This window comes from Eurytemora carolleeae, unplaced genomic scaffold (genome assembly GCF_000591075.1).
Source record: "Eurytemora carolleeae unplaced genomic scaffold, Eaff_2.0 scaffold179, whole genome shotgun sequence".
NCBI classification, from domain to species: domain Eukaryota; kingdom Metazoa; phylum Arthropoda; class Copepoda; order Calanoida; family Temoridae; genus Eurytemora; species Eurytemora carolleeae.
The window spans coordinates 243,629-269,797 of NW_019396088.1; the positions used below are offsets into that span (position 1 = coordinate 243,629).

Genomic DNA, 26,169 nt, shown 5'->3' on the forward strand with positions numbered 1-26,169 from the left:
TTAGATTTTTATTTCAAACAAAAAAAAACAGAAGTTTTATTTTCGACATAAAATTATTTGTTAATCCTCTTTTAATTGAATTCAATTTTTTGAAAATTCAATTTACTGAAAATTTCTCCAATTTTGCAAATGCATATTTTTCATATTCAGATTTGCAATTTGATTTGAACATGAATTGATTTGACAGTTATAGTTTCACTTCAGTAGAAAACATTCAAGCATTAATTTTATTTTCAGACCAACATAACTATTTAACGAATGGTTAAAAGAGACTGACTAAAGACGACATTCAAAAGGTTTTAAAAATGCGGGAAATGATGTTTTCGCTGCTGGGGCTTTTAATCGGAGGTAAGTTTTTTCTTTAACAAGTAGGGAAAGCTAATGAAGGGGAAAAGACGGGAAATAAAAAAAGAATAAAAAAGGAAAATATTGAAAAGAAAGAAGCAACAAGAAAAAAGGAAAAAGAGGATGTAAAGGAAGAAAGAAGGATAGGAAATCGAGAAAGGAAAGAAAAAAAGAAATGAAAGAAAATCGAGAAAGGAAAGAAAATGGAGAAAGGGAATTAATTGAGAAAGGAAAGAAAATGGAGAAAGGAAAGAAAATAGAGAAGGGAAAGAAAATGGAGAAGAGAAAGAAAATGGAGAAGGGAAAGAAAATGGAGAAGGGAAAGAAAATGGAGAAGGGAAAGAAAATGGAGAAAGAAAATCAAATGGAGAAGAGAAAGAAAATGGAGAAGGGAAAGAAAATCGAGAATGGAAAGAAAATCAAGAAAGGAAAGGAAATCGAGAAAGGAAAAAAATGGAGAAAGGAAAGGAAGGCAAAAGGTAAAAGGTTAGGGGATTGATAACAATTTAACATTCTTCGAATAGAACTTTTTTCTTTTGAGTGAAAAACTTTATACAAAAACTAATTGCAAAATATTCACCCCTGTCTTGTTTGCGTAATGTATAATAAGAAATGTTGAGAAATATTATACGGTGGTCTACCGGGATGTATCCTGTCTGCTTATGTATATTATTGCTATACTAACTTTTTATTGTGCAAATGTTTAAAGTTCAAGACTACTTTGGATTTAGTAGCCAGTGTAATAAATAGTAAAGTGAAAACCAAAAACAAATCAAATTCATGTCAATTTTATGTTACATTGAAAACTAAAATGTTTTCCATCATAACTCCGAACTTGCTCTTCTTTATAGAACTAATGAGAACAGAAATGTTTTGAATTTCTTCAATGATCAATGATCATCCATAATTTGGAGTACTTTATTTTGGTAGAAAAAATCCAAACAATTGGAGCTACGAGGTCACAAACTCGTACCAGTAAAGTCGCTTAAATTTGACTTTCTGTCTAGTGCAGGAGTGTGAAAGACCGTTACAAGATTTTTGGGTGTTAAAATATTTTATATTTTTTCTACGCCCCATAATTTATGGTTTTCATACAGTAGCACTGATGTAAATGAAAGAATTCCTAGCGAATGGTGTTTGATTCCATGTTTGTTTATGATAATAAGGTTTAGGTAAACACTTTCAAAGTTGGACACGCCCGATTCACAATGGTACCATGTAAAACTTTGTCTGAGAGATTATACAAAGCTTTTTAGGGTACCGTTGTCAATCGCACATGTCACTTAATTATCTAAAGGCCAAGTAAAATTTCGTCTACAGTCACTTTACGAGAGCACCAGTTAGAGGAAGTCTGAAAAGTAAAATTAAAGCCTATAGATAGAAACCCCTTTTCAGATAAAGGAAGGTCGAGTTATTGAGTTACACGATATAGCACATAGCTCAATTCCATCTCTTAAAAANCAAGTTAGAGGAAATCTGAAAAGTAAAATCAAAGCCTAGGGATAGAAACCCCTTTTCAGATAAAGGAAGGTCGAGTTATTGAGTTACACGATATAGCACATAGCTCAATTCCATCTCTTAAAAATGACAATTATTTTTAAATTCTAATTTTTGCTGACTGGTTGGGCCATTCGCTTTCTCTAAGGACACTTAGGGTACAAATGGGGCTTATAATATAACATAATTAATTTTTAGGAGTCTTTTTAAAATATTTTTTCACATTTTTTGCATTTTATTTTCCTGATCTGCCTTTATTTAGGAGTGTTTTTGAGTATAAACGGATACAATATGGGGGCCCCTGATGCAGCTTGTAGTGGAATGACCCCAGGACATTCCAGAACACCACAGGCAAGTTTATTGCGGATTTTCAAAATTTTTAAAAATAGAAAATGATGGAGGCAAATTTTGAAATTTTGAAAATTTGGGCCCGACCGGTTCAGCCGTTTAGAGTCCAGGTGTGCAACTAGACATTCAGCAAGGGGGGGCAAAGTGTAAAGAATTTGTGCGCAGCGCAAAATTCCCCCCCCCCCCCTCCTAAACTTTTCTAGGGGAGGGGGGCCTGAAAAATGTGTTATACTCAGTCATTAAAAAAAACTACTTTACCATTTCAGGATAATTGTGTGGGAAAAATCTGAAATCTATATTTCAGGGGCAAATTTTATGTTTTGGAGGCAATTTTCAGTTAGGGGAAATCCTAAATCTTCGTTTTAATGGGCTTTTTTCAGTTTGGGCAAAATTCTGTATGGGAAATCTTAAATATTTATTTTGTGAGCAAATTTTTTTATTTAAAAGTATTTTTTAATGTATAAGAAGAGGCTTTTTTTTAATCAAAGGGTTATTTTTTTTGTTGGGCGCAAAACATCTTAATTTTGAAGTAATAACTTTAAAGTTAGGGGTATTTATAAAACATTTGGGGATAAAAATATATTAAATTTAGGTGCAAATTAAAAATATTTGGTGGTTTATTTTTTTCTTCAAATTTTCGAGAAAATTAGTTCTAATTGGAGTTAGCCCGGAACCCCCCAGACCNTCTTAAGGGGGGGGGGGCATGCCCCCCTTAATCAGGCTATTGCGCGCCTGGTTTTGACGTTTATTGGACACAAACGGACAAACTGACAAACAGACAACAAGCAAGGAATATAGACTGCTAATAGTGTGCTTCGAGTCCATTTTCTATTTCAACTTTTAATTGTGGCTTTATCTGTGAGGATTACTTCTTTGTACAGAATATTAAACTATAACAAACAAATATTTACGGATTTCAAATTAATTTTTCGCGCATTATTAAAATTTTACAATAATAAAAACTTTTAAGCACATATTTTTGAAATTTTGATCATTCATAAACCTTTTCCTGGGGTCACGTGAGGTTCTACACAAATTTGGGCTCGATTGGTTCAGCCGTTTTGACGTTTATTGGATACAAACAAACAAAAAACAGACAGGAAGACAAACAGACAGACAAGGAAAGTAAATATATAAATATAGAATAGATGGAATTGATTAGTATTTAGTTAATTGCTTGATTTTACCAATATATAAAATCGTTGAATATTCAACTTATCAGTACATTGATATTTGATTTAATATTTCATTCATTAAGATTTTATTTTTTATTGATTATTTTATTCAATAATTCAATGATTAGCTAATTCATAATTGTATAATTCATAATTGATCTGATTAAATGTATTTATTTTTAGTTTCTTCTTTAGTTTCTCATATATTAACGGTTGAAGACTAAAGAGCCGAAAAGATTATTATAAAAAAAACTTAAAGACAAAATAAAAACAAAGCACAATATCAAAAATAAATCGACAAAAGAAAAAAAAAGCTTTTTATTTTTATAACTTCATATCTCTTATATACTCCACCAAGAGTCATGAGAAAAACCCAAACATAAATATATTGATCAGGTTGGAGATGCCCCTGCTAAACATAAATATATTGATTAGGTTGGAGAAGCCCCTGCCAAAGTGATTGTGAATAAGAGTTTATTAAAACCTGGAGATATTGTTGATCTTGTTCTGCATGGAGGGAAGGGAAAAACGTTCAAGGGGTTCATCATCCAGGCCAGAGATGCTGCTAAGATAGAGGAACAGGTATTTTTGTGAGGTCCCCCCCCCCTCATTTCTTAAATATAATTAGTTTCACATGTAAGAAAGTTTTGCACAAAGTTTTATTTTAACTCTAAATCTTAACTTTAAAGATATATTAATAACTTGCTGAAGTGCCTGGCGTTGCACGTGGAATTTTTAGAACAGCATGAATTTGTTAAGTAATAAAATTCGAATTTGTTTAAATTATGTCACATCCAGGGTACCCAATTACCCATGGGTTTTCTAAATAAATTCAGCCATTTTGGTTCAGCCGTTTGGCCAGGTAACATATAAAAAGATATAAATATATATATACGACCAAAGATGTTTATTATAAAGATCAAAGGTTAAAGATTATAATCAAAAAATTAAAATAACCAGGCAAACTGTAGCCACTAGTTACACTTAAAAATATTTAAATTTTTTTTATTTTTTAAGTTTTTCCTTAGAAAGCAGATTTAATGAATAGTTGTAGTTGAACCTCAAATCAGTTCTCTGAAGCTGAAGATGAAGAGATGTATGGTTCAATTTAATCTAGTAGTTAAACTACTTCTCCTATATATTAAATACTAGCTAAAGTGCTCGGCGTTGCCCGTGTAATTTTAAAACCCCTATATTTTTTTTAAATCTAGAATTTTAAGAAAAAAAGTTATATTTTTATTAGCTTATGTCGCCTCCGGTGAACCCATGGGTTTCCTAGAAAAAAGTCATCCGATTTGGTGAAGCCATAGCTAACATGTAAATGAGCAAAAATAATTTTTTAGATGAATTAAGAGAATTGGGTGCTTTGTAAGTTTGTGTTCATAGGAAATCTATACTTCAAGATTTAGTTTGATAATTAGCTTTTTGTTCATTAACAATATTATGATTCTTGTTAAATCTAGGTTGGTAGCTTTGTTGCAGAAGACGATGCTAAATACATGACATGTGGGCGAGGCATTCACAACTCCCTGACACACAGGTAAATATCCAGATTATTAGTTTATTGTTATTGTTATTGTTATTGTTATTGTTATCGTTATTGTTATTGTTAAGGTTGCATTTGTATTTACATGATTACAAGATTATAACATCTACTGTTAGTTATTGTTATTGTATTGTTATTGCTACTGTTATTGTTATTGTTTTTGTTTTTGTTATTGTTTTTGTTATTGTTTTTGTTATTGTTATTGTTATTGTTATTGTTATTGTTATTGTTATTGTTATTGTTATCGTTATTGTTATTGTTATTGTTATTGCTACTGCTGCTGCTACTGTTATTGTTATTGTTAAGGTTCTATTTGTGTTTACCTGGTTACAAGACTATAACACCTACTGTTATTGTTATTGTTAAGGTTCTAATTGTATTTACCTGGTTACAAGACTATAACACCTACTGTTATTGTTATTGTTATTGTTAAGGTTCTATTTGTATTTACCTACACCTACCGTTATTGTTATTGTTAAGATTGCATTTGTGTTTACCTGGTTACAAGACTATAGCACCTACCGTTATTGTTATTGTTATTGCTAAGATTGTATTTGTATTTACCTGGTTACAAGACTATAACACCTACCGTTATTGTTATTGTTAAGGTTGTATTTGTGTTTACTTGGTTACAAAACTATGACACCTACTGTTATTGTTATAGTTATTGTTAAGGTTGTATTTGTGTTTACCTGGTTACAAGACTATAACACGTACTGTTATTGTTATTGTTAAGGTTGTATTTGTACAAGACTATAACACCTACTGTTATTGTTATTGTTAAGGTTCTATATGTATTTACCTGGTTACAAGACTATAACAACTACTGTTATTGTTATTGTTAAGGTTGTATTTGTACAAGACTATAACACCTACTCAATAGGACATATAATTTATACTGTTGTCAATAGGACATATAATTTTTACTGTTGTCAATAGGACATGTCACTCTATCATTGGTGGGTCCCATTATAAAAATACATGTATGCAGTCCCTTAAATCTATTAAAAAAATCTTTTTGATGAAAAGTTGCGGGTTGAAATTATTTTTCGTGATATTATTTCTTTGATATAATTGAATAAAGATCAAAATAAAAAAGTTATTTTTCTTTCAAAAGTTTCAGGGCATTTTTTCTGATTGATAAAACACTTATTATAAAATGAAATCCTACCATTCTGTGTTAGGTTTTTTCCCGTACGTATTTTCCCTAGGGCGACTTCCCAAGTGAAAAATTCTTTACTGACAAATTCCCAAGTTGCAAATCCCCAAATGGCAACTCCCCAAATTTGCAAATTTCCCAAGCGGCAAGTTCCCAAATTTTCAAATCCTTCTGAGGCGCTGCAGGCTGCAAGGGTGACTGAACGCTGTGGCTAGGACAGGCAGGCTAGGAGGCCGGGCACTGCGGCTAAAAGCAGCAACTTCCCAAGTTCGCTTGGGAAATTGCACATTTGGAAGTGGCCACTTGGGAAAATCCAAACATCTATCATTTTGTTCGTAATCGAGCTATCTCTAAACTTCTGTTAATTTCGAACAAAATATTGTTAAGTTCGTAATACTTTTGTTATTTCGATTTTATTTACAAAATGGAAAGTTTTATTTCTTACACTGCAAAAGTGATTTTAAATCTAGCTAATACTTATAATTTCTGTTGAATTCAAAGATGAAATAGGGGATTCTGGTTTCATAAGGAAGAAAGTTGTCAGAACTTTCCGTTTGCTTTTAATCAATTTATTTGTTTGACTCTATTAAATTAGTAGATTCTCTTGAAATCCCCCACAGAGGTTTCTAATTTCTAAGTAAACACAAATATTTGATGTTTTAGTAGATTTGGCATATCTTACTTTCGGGAACAAAATCAAAATCATTTCTGTAAGAGTGAAAATATTGGACCGAAGCACTGTATAAGTTACAGTCAGAAACAGAAAGACCCGGAATTAATTGACAGTTAATCAGACGACTTTACGTAAACATTTTTAATCGCACGATAAAAGCAGACATTTTGGAATTGGCAGAACTAGGGCTATTTGTTATTTTCGTTTCATTAATCATATTTGTAAAATTAGATTGTAATGTCGTCTGATTAATTATAAAAGTAGTTCCGGGGTTTTCTGATTTTTACTGTAGAAGTCTTGTTTTGTCGAATTATTAAATGTGTTCCAGGCTTTTCAAATTTTTTGCTCTTCAATGTTTCTTTTTTATGCCTCCATGGTTCTTTGTACTCCAAAAAACTAATATTTTGCATATTGATGGATTTTTTATATTTTTTATGTTTTTTAAATTTCGACCTGTCTTGGGGTTGTAACTCAAAATTTGGGGCTGATCGGTTCAGCCATTTCATGTTTATTGACACCGCCTTACAAACCAGCCGACGGCCGCAAAAACTTGATGATATATAGACCAGAGATATAATCTATATTCAGGATGATGTTGCGAGTCCTGATGATGGTCCTAAGGAGCCGATGTCCACAGAGGTCTTGCTCGAGGAGGAGTTGAACGTTGACCTCCTTGAGGAGATCGAGGAAACTGTTGGGAACGAGGTGAGGATCCAAATAAATAAAGTTTTTGGCCTGGATATTTAAAAAGAACGCTTGGGTCCTTAGATTGGCTTGGATTTGTCACGCAGCCGGAACTTGATTTCCGGCATGGATTTATTTCCAACGGAGAGATCTCGCTTACAACTAGGACATGTGGCGGTTATTATCCGCCCTACTGCTAACCTAGACTACAGACATACGTACACGTGAGCCTTCATGCTCACAGTAATAGGTCTCTTAAGATTTTCAAAAAATTTAAACATCTTTTTATGTCATTATTTAAAAATCATCAATTCTATTATTTAAGATACGCAATTTATTCTATTCTATTCATAAACAGTAAAAATAAAATTATAGTTTAAATATATTTGCAAATCTTTGGAAAAGATTTCAAGCTCATTTTCAAATATAAGGCCTACTTTTGAAGGTTAACCCCCAACCCCCTCATTAATAGGCATTATACTTACATTACTTTTATAACAATAAAACAATGTTAAGGTCTGTAGAGTGTAGGCTAACCAAACTTTTTCCAGAGAAACCCCGTAAAGTATTAATTAACTTCAAATATTTTGACTGACAAGATTTGAATAAATCGGATAAAAAAACGGGTATAATGGATGAAATAGTGTATAACTAAAATTACGAACATACTACGAACACTTTTTTTTCAGTTAAAAACAAATTTGAGAATTCTCTTTCTTTCAAGATGAATAAAAAAGAGAAGGTTTTTTTTCTTAAATAAGAACTTTAAAAATTGAAATGTATTAAGATCTTGGAGACAGAGGTTGGTGAGATTACAAGTATTGAAGACGACAACGAGAAACATCTTCATCCTAAGGAAGATTTCAAGGATTTGGTGCAAAATCTTGATTTACCCCAACCTTCACAGAAGGCAGAGCTTCCTTTAAACCTGGCTGCAGCACAAGATCAGGTAAACTAGTCAGTTTTTCCTGCCATTTTGTTAAAAATTTGCCATTTTGTTAAAAATTTACCATTTTGTTAAAATATCTGCGATTTTGTTTAAAAATCTGCCATTTTCATTAAATATCTGCCATTTTATTTAAATTTTTGCCATAGTGTTTGAATATCTGCCATTTGTTGAAATATCTGCCAATTTGTTTTTATATCTGCCACTTTGTTTATATATCTGCCATTTTGTTTAAATATCTACAATTTTGTTGAAATTTCTGATATTTTGTTTATGTATCTACCATGTTTAAATACCTGCTATTTTGTTTAAATTTCTGCTATTTCGTATTTAATATCTGCCATTTTGTTTAAAAAAATTTCCATTTTGTTCAAATATCTGCCTTTTTGTTTAAATATCTGCCATTTTGTTCAAATATTTGGCTTTTTGTTTGAATATCTGACATTTTGTTCAAATATTTGCCTTTTTTAAATTTCTGCTATTTGTGTAAATATCTGCCTCTTTGTACGTCATTTTATCAAACTTTTTGTATGTCATCGTTTATCAAAATTTCCGCCATTTTGATTTAAAAAAAGTTTTCTTTAAATTAAAATATATTTTACTATATTTTGTTTTGCAGGTTGCTCCAGTAGATTCCTTTACTCCAATATATATCAGTTCCACCACAACCCTGAGGTAAACAATTTTATTCATAATTTCAAAATTTATATTTTTTGTTTTTTGAGCAGCCATTTTATTTATTGTATTTTTAGCACTAGCACTACAACAGAGACTCCGTATGCTGATCCTCTTCCCATTATTGGTGGAATTCTACAGCACACAGATCCAAAGGATCCCATATTTAATGATTGCAACACCACAAAGGTAGGTTTGGCTCAAATGAACCTCCAGTAACTGTTTGAGTGAACTTTCGACGTTCGTAAAATTTAAAATTGTAAAAATTCTTTTTAAAGAAACATTAGTTTTTCAACAACAAATGTTATTTACAAACTATATAATTTTTCTCAATGCGATTACTTTATTTTGTATTTGATTCTTTATTTTTTTCCGATTATTTTTTCCCTGACATTTTAAAGAATTTTCGGAGCATAACATTTCCATTTTGTCTAGGCTTGTTTTGGTATTCCTGACAATTGTGTTTCCTCAGGAAAATGTCAAGCCGTCGTGGCCTACTATCCGGACAAGTAAGTTAATAAAATTTAGAAATTGTCAGGGGAGGAAATTTCTAATTTGTGAATTGTTCCAAATCGGGCACTGGAGTTTACTGCAGAGCTCTCAGTTCTTGAGATCTTTGTTTAGAAGTAACACGTAGTCCAAACTCTACTACACACACTTGGCTAGGCGAATGACAGAAATAAGACGACGACATTTTTAACAATTAGATGGTGTACATTTGGACAATTTTCATTTAAACTAGTTGATCTATTGACCAATAGAATATTTGAACAAATTGTTTAATTTCATTACAGGCATAGATTTATCTTTTACTCATTTTAGGTATTTATCTTCTGTATAAATCTCAAAAATTTAATTCAATTGAGCACTATGTTTTACCTTAAATCTTTTCCTAAAACTAACGTTTAGTTGAAAAACTACATCAGAAAATGTAGGCGCAGTTTAAACGATTAATTGTTGTTAAAATCGGAAGTTCACATTACAGTAGTTCAATTATAGTATACCACATGCCTTTTAAAGAGAGAAAAGTAATTCGTGAAACTGTTTATTAAGTCTGGAGAGGAAAGGAAGGCCTGACACAACAATTTCTCGTCCAAGCCACATTCTCCTCATTTTCTTGTCCGAGCCACCTAGAAATCCTCGTCCATCGATTACTATGTGTTTTAAAGTTTATAATTATATATTTGGCAAGGTTAGGGCACAACATATGAATACACTTAAGTATTCTAATGATTACATCATGTTAGAATCTTGCAAGAGCTGAGAATGATGTCAAAATTTACTTAGGTAAAACTTAAATCTCTTCTGCCTCCAGAATAGGTAACCTTCGCGAGATAAAATAAATAGCAAAATATTTGGCATACCTAAACAAGGATTATCGGAAAATGCGTGTAAAAAAGGTGAATATTTTTAAGGACATTGAACTCAAAAACTTTAATTCAAGTGAAACTATTTTTTCTATTTACTAAAATTTAATATTTCATTTATGCCCTAATGTGGCCCGATTCTTAAAAAATAGTTTTATCTTGAAGGATTAGGTTGAACACTTTAAAAAAAATTGGAAGGACGAGGTTTTTGAGGTGGCTCAGACGAGAAATCAAGAAGAATGTGGCTCGTGTGTGATATGTGATAATCTATACAGTAAACATTCTTACTGTTCACACAATATACCAGAGTAGTTATTATACAGATTGTGTCAGACAGAAATTATTTTTTAAGATGAAAGTAGACATACTCTTCTTATTATTACCATTGTCTATTTTAATCCCTCTAATTCAATTCTAAACTAGTTTGTATTTCGACCAAAAATTTAAATATTAATTTTTGTTAAACATATGAAGAAACTATTTTTTAAAGATAAAAATAAGTTTATGATCCAATTAAAGGATTGTTTCCCCTGAAGTCATGAATTTTAAAATGTTGAATAAATAAAAAGTTTTTTGTTCAGATATTTAAAAATAATATTTTCCCAAACATTTCCTCCATATCTCCCGCATTTCCTTCAACCGGTAATAAACAACATTCAAAAATGCAAACCTTTTTACTGAAAAAACCCACATGTTTTCTTAAATATACTATCTTTGCTATTTCAAGTGCTATGGCCGATACTTAATGGTAACCTTTAAACCTATGTTTACAATTTTAACCACTGTTTCTGTTGCAAGAAACCCGCAAGTTACTTTAACAGAGAAGCTGCCAGGGGCGGATCTTGTCCCCCCCCATCACTTAAATCCTGTATCCGCCCCTGGAAGCTGCAATAGAAAATAAACATTTTAAAGAAAGAAGGGATAAAAAGAATTTTTCCTTAACCAAGGAGGGAAATGATTGATACCGTTGTGAATCCGTACTCGGTTATAAATGGAGGGTTATTTGAAATAAAATTAACAGTCTTTAAATTAAATTTTTTATTTCTATTTTTTTCTTGTAATTTTCTTGTAATTGACTGCAACGTAAAATAGAGCCGATGAACTAATTAGTCTCCAAATTTTATGAATTGTCTCTAACAGTCAGAAGACATATTGTAGCACCAAAACAAACCCCTAAGTTTAATGTCTGTAAAAGCCTTTTGGTGTGATTTTTACTGATTTTACTTCAAACAGACTTTTAAAAGTAGTAATTAGGCAATCATATAGTTCACTTAAGGCTTTGCTTTTTTGCTAAGACATGTCTTATGACTGTTAAGAAAAATTCACATGATTTTGCGACCCTGACATTATCGATTCCAACAATAGAGCAGAAAAATACAGAATAAGCCTGATTAAGCCTTAAAACTACAGTTACGCTCGAGTTTAGACCTGAAAATGCACTTGATTTCTACAATTTCTTTAAAACGGATTTACTTAAAATTCTCTGGGTGGCATTTTCTGGAAAAACTCAAGATACTGCATCTATCTATATAGTATATATACTTTGTCTGTTTGTTTGTATACATATAAACGTCAAAACGGCGGAACCGATCAGGCCCAAATTTTATGTGGAACCTTACATGTCCCCAGGGAAGGTATACGAATGCTCAGAGTTTTAAAAATAAGCCTCTAACAAAATTAAATTTCCATTAAATTTTGAGAATCCACGATTTTTTATAAAATACGCAAACTTTTTTTGTGTTATATAGAAATTTTTTTGGAAGTTAGGGCCTGGAAAGCTTTATTTAACTAACTTGCTTAAAATATGCAAACTTTTTTTGTTTAAGCCTAATATTAATATATTCCAAAGAAATATTTAGGAATTTTGACTTTAAACCTGATGGTACATTTTCAGCAGTGTGCTAAGCTGTTAAAAGTGTACAATTAAATTGTAAAGTGTTATATAGAAGTTTTTTTGGAAGTTAGGGCCTGGAAAGCTTTATTTAACTAACTTGCGGAACTTCTTAAATAGACTGAAATTTTGCCCCACACCCGAGTTTTATGGTCCCATGTCTTTGCAACCTGAAGGTGTGAACCTTTAAAATTTCAAACTTAAAATATTTAATCTTGCAGATTTTTTAGTTTAAAATAACATATATAGAGGTTGCAAAGATAAAAGGATTAGGAAAATCAGAGTTAGGGGCTAAAACTAATTCCTTTAATCGTATAGTGGATCAAGGCGTGGAACTAAAAAGGAAATTTTATTTTCAAAAATTTATTTTTCAGAAATTTATTATTTGTTTGTTAAGGCTTCAATTCCACTTCGAGATGAAAGCACTTTCTGCTGGATATGTGGCCTTCGGACTTTCCAGGTAAATACAGTGAGGCCCAAATGGGGTAGAGGAATACGACGGTTAGTCTGTTAGTCAAGTTTAAAGATAAACTTTGGAACACAGAAATTGTATCGTGTGCACTGGCACATGTCACTTAAAAAGTTGATTTATAGATTTATAAGCTACTTTTAAAACTATTTGCTTTGAACTATAACATCATCAAGATTTATTAAATGCCATATCTTATATCGCTGTTTTATGGGTTTCACTGTATGTAGATGGATTTTTTTTCTGGTAAAAAAATATCGAACTATAATTGAATAATGACGCTTACACTTTTAGAAGATAATATTTTGTTCGGAATATACTGAAATATATATCGTACTCGGTACTAAAATATATATATTGTACTCGGTACTGTAATATATATCGTACTCAGTACTGTAATATATAACGTACCTGGTACTGTAATAGAAAACGTACTCGGTACTGAATTATACAACCTACTCGGTACTGAAATATAAAACGTACTCGGTACTAAAATATATAATGTACTCTGTACTGAAATATATAACGTACTGGGTACTGAAATACATAGCGTACCGGTACTGAAATATTTATCGTACTCGGTACTGAAATATACAACGTACTCGGTACTGAAATATATAGCGTACTCGGTACTGAAATATATACGTACTTGGTACTGAAATATACAAACTACTCGATACTGAAATATATAACGTTCTCAGTACTGAAATATGTAACGTACTCAGTACTGAAATATATAACGTATTCGGTACTGAAATATACAACGTGTTCGGTACTCAAATATACAACGCACTCGATACTGAAATATATAACGTACTCGATGCTGAAATATATAACGTATTCGATACTATATGACCTATATGACCTACTTGGTACTAAAATTCTTTGGAAAAGCGGAAAAGCTGTGTAATTTTTTTTCATTCATAATTTTCTGGTATAGTATTAATATTCCAAAATATAGGTTTATTGTTATCAATATTCTGATAAAACTAGAAATAGGCATCAATATTCTAATAAAACTAGAAATGGGCATCATTATTATCCATTTTTCAAATTTACAGTTCTTTAAGGTTTAAAATTTCTTAATTATTTAATTTCAAAATTTTATTCTCTAAAAGTACACATTGAAAATTCTGTCTCCGAAACTATTTCTCAAATCGTTCGTTGCTGACATTTTCTTTCCAAGGTTTAAATTTAGCATAATTTAATAAGAAAAAAACTAATAGATTTTTCTTGGCTATGTAAGACCTCGTTTTTTGTAAATCCTTGAATATTAAAAAACAAAAAATAAAAATGCTTAATCACTAAAGAACAATTGCAGCAACTGGAGTGTTATAGAATAGGATATAATGACATAAAAATGGGGCCAATACATGTTTTGAAGTGCAATTATTTATGCAATAAAAATGGGGCTTGACATGAATGAGAGTACTTGGCCAAAAAAAGAACCCTTTTCCTATCTGATACTAACATTGCCAAAGCTTAAATAAATTCAAATCAAATCAAAAATATGTTATCAATTAAGTATGTTTGCTTAATTGCATTTATTTCTTTGAATTCTACTAGGAAATAAAGTCCGCTTATGAAATATCAAAGGTTTACTGGTTAAAAATATATATTGATAAGAATATTTGAGTTTGTTTCAAGTTATTATTTTTTTTTTATTAAGGGATGGAAAGATGGGAGAAGATCTAACTACCAACTGCCTACTTCAGGTGTGCATTGAGTTTTTTTTTGGCTATATTTTCTTTCTGGGTCAAAGTTTGACATGGTGTAAGAAGCGCAAAATTTAAAAAAAAGTATTTATTCTGAGCATTTCTTTCACTATGCCAAATTTTCACACTTACAGGAAAAAATATGCTAAGAAATTAACCAGAAACTATCGATACACGAATTTATATAAAGGTTAAATTTTAGTTTATTTGTTCAGGATAACGGAAATGTTGATATTACAACAGGATAAATGTTTCAGGATAACGGAAATGTTGATATTACAACAGGATAAATGTTTCAGGATAACGGAAATGTTGATATTACAACAGGATATATGTCTGAGGATAACGGAAATGTTGATATTACAACAGGATATATGTTTCAGGATAACGGAAATGTTGATATTACAACAGGATATGTGTTTCAGGATAACGGAAATGTTGTTATTACAACAGGATATATGTCTGAGGATAACGGAAATATTGATATTACAACAGGATATATGTTTCAGGATAACGGAAATGTTGATATTACAACAGGATATATGTTTTAGGATAACGGAAATGTTGATACTTCATCAGGATATATGTTTCAGGATTACGGAAATGTTTATATTACAACAGGATATATGTTTCAGGATTACGGAAATGTTTATATTACAACAGGATATATGTTTCAGGATAACGGAAATGTTGATATTACAACAGGATATATGTTTTAGGATTACGGAAATGTTGATATTACAACAGGATATATGTTTTAGGATAAATATTACAACAGGATATATGTTTCAGGATAACGGAAATGTTGATATTACAACAGGATATATGTTTTAGGATTACGGAAATGTTGATATTACAACAGGATATATGTTTTAGGATAACGGAAATGTGGATATTACAACAGGATATATGTTTTAGGATTACGGAAATGTTGATATTACAACAGGATATATGTTTCAGGATTACGGAAATATGGATATTACAACAGGATGTGTGTTTGAGGATAACGGAAATGTTGATATTACAACAGGATATATGTTTGAGGATAACGGAAATGTCGATATTACAACAGGATATGTGTTTGAGGATAACGGAAATGTTGATATTTCAACAGGATATATGTTTGAGGATAACGGAAATGTTGATATTACAACAGGATATATGTTTGAGGATAACGAAAATGTTGATATTACAACAGGATATGTGTTTGGGGATAACGGAAATGTGGATATTACAACAGGATATATATTTGAGGATAACGGACATGTTGATATTACAACAGAATATATGTTTGAGGATAACGGAAATGTTGATATTACAACAGGAAATATGTTTCAGGATAACGGAAATGTTGATATTACAACAGGATATATGTTTCAGGATAACGGAAATGTTGATATTACAACAGGATATAATTATGGAAAACAGAAAAATGGACTCCCTCTGGGACTTAAAAGGGTAAGAGCCAACTTGAAAGCTTGATTTTCTATTACAATGAGAAATTTTATATTTCATGATAATTTATAACTATATTTTTACAATAATATTTATTGTTGAAGAATAACTAAGGTTAGAAATAATGGTATATAAATACAATCCTGTAAATCCTACAAATGAAAGTCTTGAGCCATCTTTTAATATTTTCTTGTCAAAACCCTCAAACTAGCTGGTGCCTGGTAGGACCTCAAAAGCTAGCTGGTGCCTAGTAGGACCTCAAAAGCAAGCTGGTGCCTTGTAGGACCTGAAAAAATGCACCGTAATTTCAAATTATGAACTTGCATGCTCAATTCACAACGGTACCATTAAAAGCTATATCTGATAAAGATTGAATGAATTATCTCCGGGTCTCTTATTGAAAATGGCCTATTTTCAATAGTTGTCTCTCTCTTTTAGTGATATACGCATTAGAAACAATATTGAAAATTGTCAGATAATAACGATCATATCCTTCCTATTATTAATCAGATAAATTGGTTTAAAGGGACCGTTCACTTATTTGGGTAATGTCATGGTAAACTAATTAGCCTATTAAGTATTCATTGGTCTTACTTGTTAAAGATGTCTATGACCGGAGAAACGGCCGATTTATCGCCTGAATTCCAAGCAAAGGTATGATTCCTTTGCATAGACACTATTATAACGTTTTTTCAGTAACAACAGCCCAAAAAAAACTAAAATTACATTTCAACGACATCATGTGCCAGCCTGCAGCCATTTCTTTCAAAGAAACCGGTTCCTAAATTTCAACTCTTCAATAAATCACGGGGACGTATATAACGGTCAAATGTTTAAAATAAGTTATATTTTGAAAATAGACAATTTAATAATAATTATCAAAAGAATTAAAGATATTTACAATTAACTACAATTTAATTTTTAATACTTGAAAATTTTAAAAAATCCAAGACTATGAAAAAAAGCATCAAATAGTGTAAATGCAAAAGTATCGTACCTTTGGTTTGGAATTCTGAAAGATAAATCGTCTTTTCTCAGGCAACAGTTGTCTTTGAAAAGTAAGACTAATAATACCAATGAATAGCTAATATGCTATTTACTTTACCCTCAAATTACCCAAATAAGTGAACGGTCCCTTTAAAACAAAATTTCAAAACCATTACTTCATGTCTACTACCAAAAACTGCAAACATTGTAAATCCATGAAAATAAATAGTTAAAGAAGAAAAAATAATTTTTAATAATTCTGTAAAATTATTTTAAAGGATGAAGATGGGATTTCAGAAAGGTTGACAAGTGGACGGAAGGATGGTTGGATTACTTGCAGCTGGAGGAGAACTAGATCAATTGTTGTAGGTTTGTTATTTCTATCATTCTGATAAGTATTTCTATTATTCTGATAAGTATTTATATCAGTCTGTTATGTTTTCCACCATTCTGTGAATTATTTATATACTTTTGTTAGTTATTACTATCATTACTAAAAAGGTTAAATAATGCTATATTCAGAAAGTGAGATCTGGGACCTAGAGAAGGATAAATACCATATTATGCTGGCTCTAGGAGATGTTCAAGATTATCAGCTTCAATATCATAATGCAAAGGTAAACCTCCTGTACTCCCCCTCCCCCCTCCCCCCTCCCTGCTGGCTCTAGGAGATGTTCAAGATTATCAGCTTCAATATCATAATGCAAAGGTAAACCTCCTGTACTCCCCCTCCCCCCTCCCCCCTCCCTGCTGGCTCTAGGAGATGTTCAAGATTATCAGCTTCAATATCATAATGCAAAGGTAAACCTCCTGTACTCCCCCTCCCCCCTCCCCCCTCCCTGCTGGCTCTAGGAGATGTTCAAGATTATCAGCTTCAATATCATAATGCAAAGGTAAACCTCCTGTACTCCCCCTCCCCCCTCCCCCCTCCCTGCTGGCTCTAGGAGATGTTCAAGATTATCAGCTTCAATATCATAATGCAAAGGTANTTACATTTGCATTCCCTTTAAGAGAAATATAATCTTTTGTTTAGACTATATCTGGAAGCCCGATGGGATTAGGACAGGTTGGCTTGATCCAGGCTAAATCTAGGCTTTACATCATGGTCCATGGATCATTCATGATTGGAGCCTGGATCTGTGCTGCCAGTGTAGGGATTATGATTGCTAGGTATTTAAATATATTTAATTACAATTCATAAATATAAATTCGGGAAATTTATTATCAATTATAGTGCCGTGGACTCCGCGCTCTCCTTCTGAAATATAGAAACCTCCCTTTACTATCAGTTTTATCTAAACTGACCTGGAATATTATAATCACGCGAGGTTGCTATATTTTAGCAGGAGGGCAGGAAGGGAGGGGGATAAAAAGAACTATGATTGAAAGCTTAGTTTATAGAGTAGGGTCTTTGATACTAACTAAATTTTATAATTCTAATATTTTGCTACCTGATATTGTAAACCTAGATTATTTGATTCAACAGAATTCATAATTTGAGATGTCTATAAGGTCTACGACATTGGGTTGCAAAGATATAGGGATTAGAAAATCAAAGTTTAAATTCAGAATTCTAGATCAAACAAATTTATTACTATGTGAGAAATCCAAAAATTCATATCATAAATCATAATTAATACTCATTATAGTGTATGTATTTCATTTATAAAAATTTGTTTTTAGATATTTTAAGCAAACCTGGACTTCTGGACAGATGTGTGGAGTGGACCAGTGGTTTATATGGCACAGGTAAATAGGGTTAAAGAGTTTTTTTTACATTTTTTAATAGGTAGCAAGCTCTCATGCACAAATCTATGAGAATTTTACCCTCCATGCAATGATGATGATGTCCGAATTACAATGGAATCCTTCCAAGCGTTGGCTCAAGTATGAATTAGATATCAATGTTTATCATTTTGAAACTGATTATTTTCGATTGTGGTTTCTCTACAGAAGTGACTTGCGCATTTCTACTGTAGGCAAAGGTATCAGAATTTTACATTTTTAACATTTTTATAGTTTTCCTAGATAAGATAAAGGTTTCAAGGGTACCGCTGTAAATCGGGCATTGGTAGGGTCACTCGAATTCACGCTCACTGTCCCTTTAACAGAGTTCGAACTGCACATATATTTAAAAACTTCTTATTTATATTTTTGTTCTGTTTTAGAATCCTGATGGTGCTTGTTTGGAGTTTAAGTATTGTTGGTCTTGTTCTTATAATTATAGAAGTAGATGGGCTCACACCTACAGTTTTCACCAATCCTCATGCTATCATGGGTAAGAACTGTCCAATTATTTAATTTGGTTTTATTTACATGTTCATAAAAAACGTTAACTTTCTCCATCTTTTTCTTCCTTGCCCACACTTACAAATTATTTAAGTCGTAAAAAATGAGACACTGATGACGACCTGAAACTCTGTAAACGATGGCGGTCTGTGTTCTTTAGCCGGNGTTGATAGTAGACCTTAATCCACACAGTTGATAGTAGACCTTAATCCACACAGTTGATAGTAGACCTTAATCCACACAGTTGATAGTAGACCTTAATCCACACAGTTGATAGTAGACCTTAATCCACACAGTTGATAGTAGACCTTAATCCACACAGTTGATAGTAGACCTTAATCCACACAGTTGATAGTAGACCTTAATCCACACAGTTGATAGTAGACCTTAATCCACACAGTTGATAGTAGACCTTAATCCACACAGTTGATAGTAGACCTTAATCCACACAGTTGATAGTAGACCTTAATCCACACAGTTGATAGTAGACCTTAATCCACACAGTTGATAGTAGACCTTAATCCACACAGTTGATAGTAGACCTTAATCCACACAGTTGATAGTAGACCTTAATCCACACAGTTGATAGTAGACCTTAATCCACACAGTTGATAGTAGACCTTAATTCTTGAATATCTTATCATTATGAAAAAAGGCAATAATTAGAAAAATTCTAAAAAAACGATAAACCCAAAAAGCCCAATTACAGGTGGTTTTTTGGACCGGGGTTTTTTATACCAATTCCCTGAATCAGAGTGGCACACCTGATTCACAACTGTGCCCTTTAAACATTCTCTGCTCAATTCTCTGTGGAAGATATCGTCGGTTTTTTAGCTTGAAAAGCGTTAAACCCTGACAATTTCCTTTTTTTTCTAAAGCAGAAATGCACAATTCACTACTTTGTAGCGAAAATACAATTGAAAATTATTAATTTTTGATTTGATAATGCATTATTGAACAGACAAATCTTTCAAGGGTACCGATCGCGTTGTAAATCGCGAATGTCCTTCTATCATAGAAATGCCGAGATACTTGAAAATACGTCTACACTTTACAGTCCTTTTAAAGATGATACCGATAATAAATATCTATTGCAGGATTTATAACTGTTGGATTAGCCTTCCTCCAACCCTTCATTGCTTTACTCCGGTGCAGCCCTGTGCATAGACATAGATGGATCTTTAACTGGATTCACTGGATTATAGGTGATATAGATTATATCTGCAGAAAGGACAACATGGAACCGAATTTAGTGAGTTTCAGGAGTTGCTGAACTGCCTACCGCCCGTTCAAATTTGAATTAACGATTCATATCCTTTCTGAGTTTGAATCAGTGGTTCAAATTTGAACCGGCAGAAGGTAGTTCAGCGACGTAGCTCAAAATCATTAAATTCGGTTATAGTTGTTTTAGTGTTCAAAATCATTATTTCCAATTGTCACGATGGTTAAATCATCATACAACATTTTTTCCTTTAGATTTTTTAACATAAGAATTACTTTTTATCCCGCCATTATTTCATAAATACAAAAATTTATTTTTATTAACTTAACCATTAATGTTACGGACAACATCAGTTGAATCTAGATTTATCATAAAATAATATTGTTTTGTTAGGAAACGGTGCTCATGCTCTGGGAATTATCACCATATTTTTTGCTGTGGATCTTGATAAAGCGCTTTTGCCGCGTCCAGAAACTGATTATCTCCTGATAGCTTGGGTCGCATTCCATTTTGTTACGCACTTCCTGCTCTCATGCTTTGCTTGCGCATCTGACTCGAAAGCTGCTAAATCGTAAGTTATAAAAATAATTAGGAAACTTGTACATTTCTCATACTTTTTATGTACACTGCTAGTAAACATTCCAAGCATGGTATACGGTACACAGTTTAAATTTTGTCATTTACTGGGACCTAATTTAACAATTGTACATAAAGCAAAAAAAGACCAAAAAAGGGTCATGAAAGACTTGAATCTTTGCTCTAAAACTTAGCAAATCTCCATAGTATTTATTTCAGTTTGTAATCTAAATAATTTAGCAAATTTTACATTTTCTCAACTTTTTATGTTCAGTGCGAGTATGCATCCCAAGTATGGTGGGCGGTACAACGGGCAGGCCGGGTACAACCCTAGGCATACAGGGATGTACCCAGACTACGAGGAACTCAAGAGGGACACTCCCGGATCCTGGGTCAGGTACAATACATACAGGGTGACCCATAAAAGTTTGGAACAGGAAAACTACAATTCAGCAATGTCATTTTCATTTAACGTTGTTTCAATTTTCAAAGCAAAAATTTTTGCACAATTGCTATTTTCAGGTTCATTAGAAGTTCAAAAACTATTATTTCTAATAGTCGTCTTCTTATTCCAAAGATTTATGGGTTCCACTGTGCTCTATTTAGCGAACTTTTTATATTCAAGCATTATTTATTGATTCATATTCTATTCAACTAATAATGTTCAGTGTACATGAACACTACTTAGTGCTTATGTACTGTACTGTGTAGTAAGTAAACACTATGAACTGTACTATAAATGTATTCAGGGTGTTTACACTGGTGATGTACATGTTGATCAACTGTATAGTTTCTGCTGCTTTAATTCTCCTTGTTGTGATGGCACCAACCAGGTGATTGATATATTTAACATATTGGTAAATATTTATAACCAGCTTAAGGGCCCGGTGTTGGCGGTGGTAAAAAAATTCTAATTTTTTTTTAATTCTGAAATTTTTTTTTAATTAATTAGCCTTTGTCACCCCCAGGCTACCCATTAGTGCTCACAAAAAAAATTCAGCAAAAAGTCCCCTGCACGTATTAATGATATATTGGAACATTTTTCTTTAAATTGTCCCAAAAAAAATAAATGATATATATTTTATTTCAGACCTATTTTGATCAACATTGGTATTCTGAAACAGTAGAGAGATTGATCAACAATATATTGGGTTTTAATTTCTTTTTATTACAAAATTGTTCTATTTACATCAGTTTAATCATTTGAACATGGAAAATTTGTAAATTAAACATTTAATCATATTAGTTTGAACTATTCCACAATTACTAAGTATTAACTAGAGATATCTCATTTAATTTGCATTTTACCCTCAATTGACTAAAAATATTAGCTTTTAAAGAATTCTAATATTTATATGTAATTTAATTGCATTTTAACCATTAATGTCTCAATTAACTATCTGAAAGCAATCATTTTTTTTAAAACGACAGCTGATGTTTTGCGCCATTTTCTGGAGTTACCAACCACGTGCTTTGTACACTGATACTGTACACATTTTACTTTTTGAATCATATCAACTTAATATAATATATTTTATTGATACATTTAATTCATTTATTCAGTTATTTGCCCATGTTTCTAAATTATTTCGAAACAACTTTATAACTTTAATATTTTTAAATTTGTCCTTAATCCATATTTTTTTCTAATTTGTCTTTTATCCAAGATATAGGATAGAGGATATATTCTTATTTTTTTAAATGCATATGATGCTTGCATACATTACGTTATAATATATATTTTAAATATTCTTAAAACATGTTGCCAGTGTATTTTTAATTATCTGCGCCTAACTATGGTATTTTGTAAATATTGACTGTGATTTTACCACTATATATGACACATTGAAATAAATAAGTGTTTTATTATGGATGTCTTTGTTAACAAGAGAATTTAGAGGACAGGAACTTTAGGAACATTTTTCCTTTCCAATTTTTCTGAAATTTCGATAGTGCACGCATATCCAAAAGATTTCAATTCAGATCAATTTGTATACAACAAATTTGGCTTTAAGAAATTGTGAGAAATATTGAAATTTTCATTAAATATTTTCCAGTCAGTTAATTAAAGTACAGGGTGTCGCAAGAACATGGGAATTCAGTGATGAAGTGGATATCGTCTTTGTTATGAATTAGCATTGTAATACCTGATTTCAACAGCCATAATATTATGTCTGCTAGAGTTTATTTTATGAAAAGGGTAAATGACTGTAAAGATGTGTCTATAATGTCTCTGCAAGATGAACAGTGAAAACGGACGGGTTTACTCTGTTTGTAAGCAATTTTCTTGTTTTACTAAGTACAACCCTATCTGCAGTCAAAACATAAACAAACAGTTACAAAATGTGAACATAGCAGACGCAACTCTAACAGATTACAGCTTTCTCAGTAGATATCACTATACTAAATCAAAGAATTATTTGAAAAGACGATATCGAATTCGTCACTGAATTCCCATGTTTATTGGGACACCCTGTACCTTCGATAAAAAACGATTAAAATAGTATTAGCTAAAGAAGAAATGCACTTTTAAAAAAGGATTATGAGAAAAATTTAAGTGCGCAATCAACGATTAATAAATTCCGGACGGATTATCTTCTGATTAACCAGTCAAAAAACTTCTGTCACTTCGTCCAATTGTGACACTTCTTTTTAAATCTTTAATTGCAATTACCAATATATGGTTCGTCTTGTATCAGTGTCCTTGGGATCACTAGGATCATTTATGGGTAATGTGAGGGAGGGAAGGCAACCTCTCCTGCACAGCTCCCGAACCTTATTTTACCTATTTGCGGCAGTACGCGTCCCCATGGCTTCCGAACCTCCCCAAACAGTCGTCCGGGAAGGATCTTCCATTAAGATTGTCAATTTATCTCCTTACGGGACTATTCCATCATAAAGTATCCTTAACTTTGCAATTATTATTTTTTTTTTAACTTTCAAATTGTTCGGGCTGAAAAAACTTAAAATTTTTAGATTTTAATTAAATTTGTGTTTTGTTTTGATTTGCAGCATTTGAATCCCCATACTGCAATTCCGAACCGATCGAGATTCGGAAGCAATTTTTGGATTAAGACTTCAACGTTCGGAACTTGATGATTTTTAATTCCATATTTGAAATTTTGAACAGCTTCAACTCCCTTGAACTTAAGTAAATAAAGGAATTTACGTAAATGCGTAAAACTTAAAGAAATTTGTTTTTGCAGACGAAAACTTATTATATTAAGTTAATTTACCTGCAAAATAATGCATTAACCAATGAGAAAAGGCGGCAAAAGATCCTTCCCGGAAGACTGTTTGGGGGAGGTTCGGAAGCCCTCTGGCCGGACGCGCACTGCCGCAAATAGGAAAATTAAGGTTCAGAAGCTGTGTGGGGGAGGTTGCCTTCCCTCCCTCGTAACGTTACTTCTGTTCTGCGGCATTGGTAATTCTGCTGGAAAAAATAGTACCAATATTACACGTAATTATAGTGAAGAAAACCGGTTTTGAAACAACATGAATACTGTATAAGTATTAGATGGATCCTTGCAGAAAAAGCTAGTTTGACTAATTAATATCAAGGTCGTAAAGATATTCTTAATGAACTCAATTTTTCCTTTAGTTGAGGAGATTAAAATTTTTACATCATCCTACACTACGATTAATGTGTTTTTTGAGGTAATGTTACGTCGTCTATACGCAACATCCCCCCTACTGAACTTCCGACCTATACTAACGTTCCGACCTACTGCAATATTGAACCTAAGCCTCATACGCCAGCTGTTTATTTTTGTATTATAATTGAGGGTTAGGTTAGTTAAGACAATTTCTGGGCCCAGCGCCGCGGCTAGGACAGGCTTTAAGGGTTTATTTTGTCGTTAAAGATTAGAGATTAAATTTTTACATCATCCTACACTACGATTAATGTGTTTTTTGAGGTAATATTACGTCGTCTATACGCAACATCCCCCCTACAGAACTTCCGACCTACAGGGTGTCCCACATCATATTAGACCGTCAACAGGTCTAAATTGCGATTTTCGGGACTAATAAGAAAATTTAATTAGAATAAATCAATTTGAAAAATAACATAAGGCTTATATAATAATTTTCTTGCGGAAAATGATAAGTTTTTCGAGTATTAAGGGTTTATTTTGTCGTTAAAGATTAGAGATAATCTAATATGATATGGGACGCTCTGTATACTAACGTTCTGACCTACTGCAATATCGGACCTAAGCCTCCTACGCCAACTGTTTATTTTTGTATTATAATTGAGGGTTAGGTTAGTTAAGACAATTTCTGGGCCCAGCGCCGCGGCTAGGACAGGCTATGGGGGGCCGGCGCTACGGCCACAAGTCCATATAGCAGCTGTAAAACCACGTGCTAGTAGGTTGGATGTGTAGTATAGCGGATTTGGCGTAGGTCGAAAAAAATGCAACACCGTTTTTTGAATCGTCTTCGTTTTGTTTTTACACAACATTTTAAATTAGAGAATATTCAGCGGCATCCATTCCATCCTTGCGGCCCTTACACTCGAAAAAAAGAAATATATGCTTGGAAGATAGGAATTTGAAACAAAAGGAAAGGCTAAATTCGAAGCAAGTTTTGTGTATTCAGTAAACTGATCACATAGATTAATTTACTCCATATGCCACTCTTCTAGCTTTTTGGTTAGAATTTTTCTTCTTTAGGAAAATGTCAGCTCTCATCGTTTAAATAAAATTTGGGAACACTTTTCACACCCTCCCTTTCCCTTCCACAATCCCGTTGGGGGACTATTTTTACTTTCCCCAATCCTTACATATATTATACTTTACGGGCTGTGCTATCTTATTATTTAGTAATCCTTCATGCACAGTTACCTTATGTGCCGGCTAGACTTAGTATAAGATTTTTAAACCCCCCTTCATCCTACCCTCCCCCACCTAGATTTTATTATTTTCAACAATTTAACAATATTTATTTTATTATTACTCTTGGAATATGCTAGGTAATGATAATTTCTAGAATTGCGCCTAGGGCAAGCTAGGGGGCAGTCGTTCCGGCCACGCATCAAACATAGTCCATGTGTGAAATATATGGTGTATGTACGAAAATTAACATGATGGGGTATCTTAAGTAATACATAAGAACTTTTCATAAACGGGGGCGGTGTGTGTGGAGGGGGG

General features: G+C 32.4%; 1 protein-coding gene across 1 annotated transcript; it reads left to right on the forward strand.

Annotated features, from left to right (window-relative positions):
* Positions 1-212: 212 nt before the first annotated feature.
* Positions 213-22,888, forward strand: LOC111718342 (putative ferric-chelate reductase 1 homolog). Its single transcript, XM_023493907.1, has 23 exons — positions 213-348; positions 2,105-2,193; positions 3,801-3,947; positions 4,829-4,905; positions 5,697-5,757; positions 7,332-7,448; positions 8,215-8,376; positions 8,993-9,048; positions 9,126-9,237; positions 9,484-9,557; positions 12,704-12,766; positions 14,445-14,490; positions 15,871-15,948; positions 17,211-17,301; positions 17,455-17,549; positions 17,966-18,102; positions 18,616-18,681; positions 19,101-19,210; positions 20,319-20,426; positions 20,837-21,014; positions 21,294-21,416; positions 21,769-21,852; positions 22,110-22,888. The coding sequence occupies exons 1-23, from the start codon at positions 306-308 to the stop codon at positions 22,144-22,146; spliced, it is 2,154 nt and encodes a 717-aa protein (XP_023349675.1). The 5' UTR covers positions 213-305; the 3' UTR covers positions 22,147-22,888.
* Positions 22,889-26,169: the final 3,281 nt, after the last annotated feature.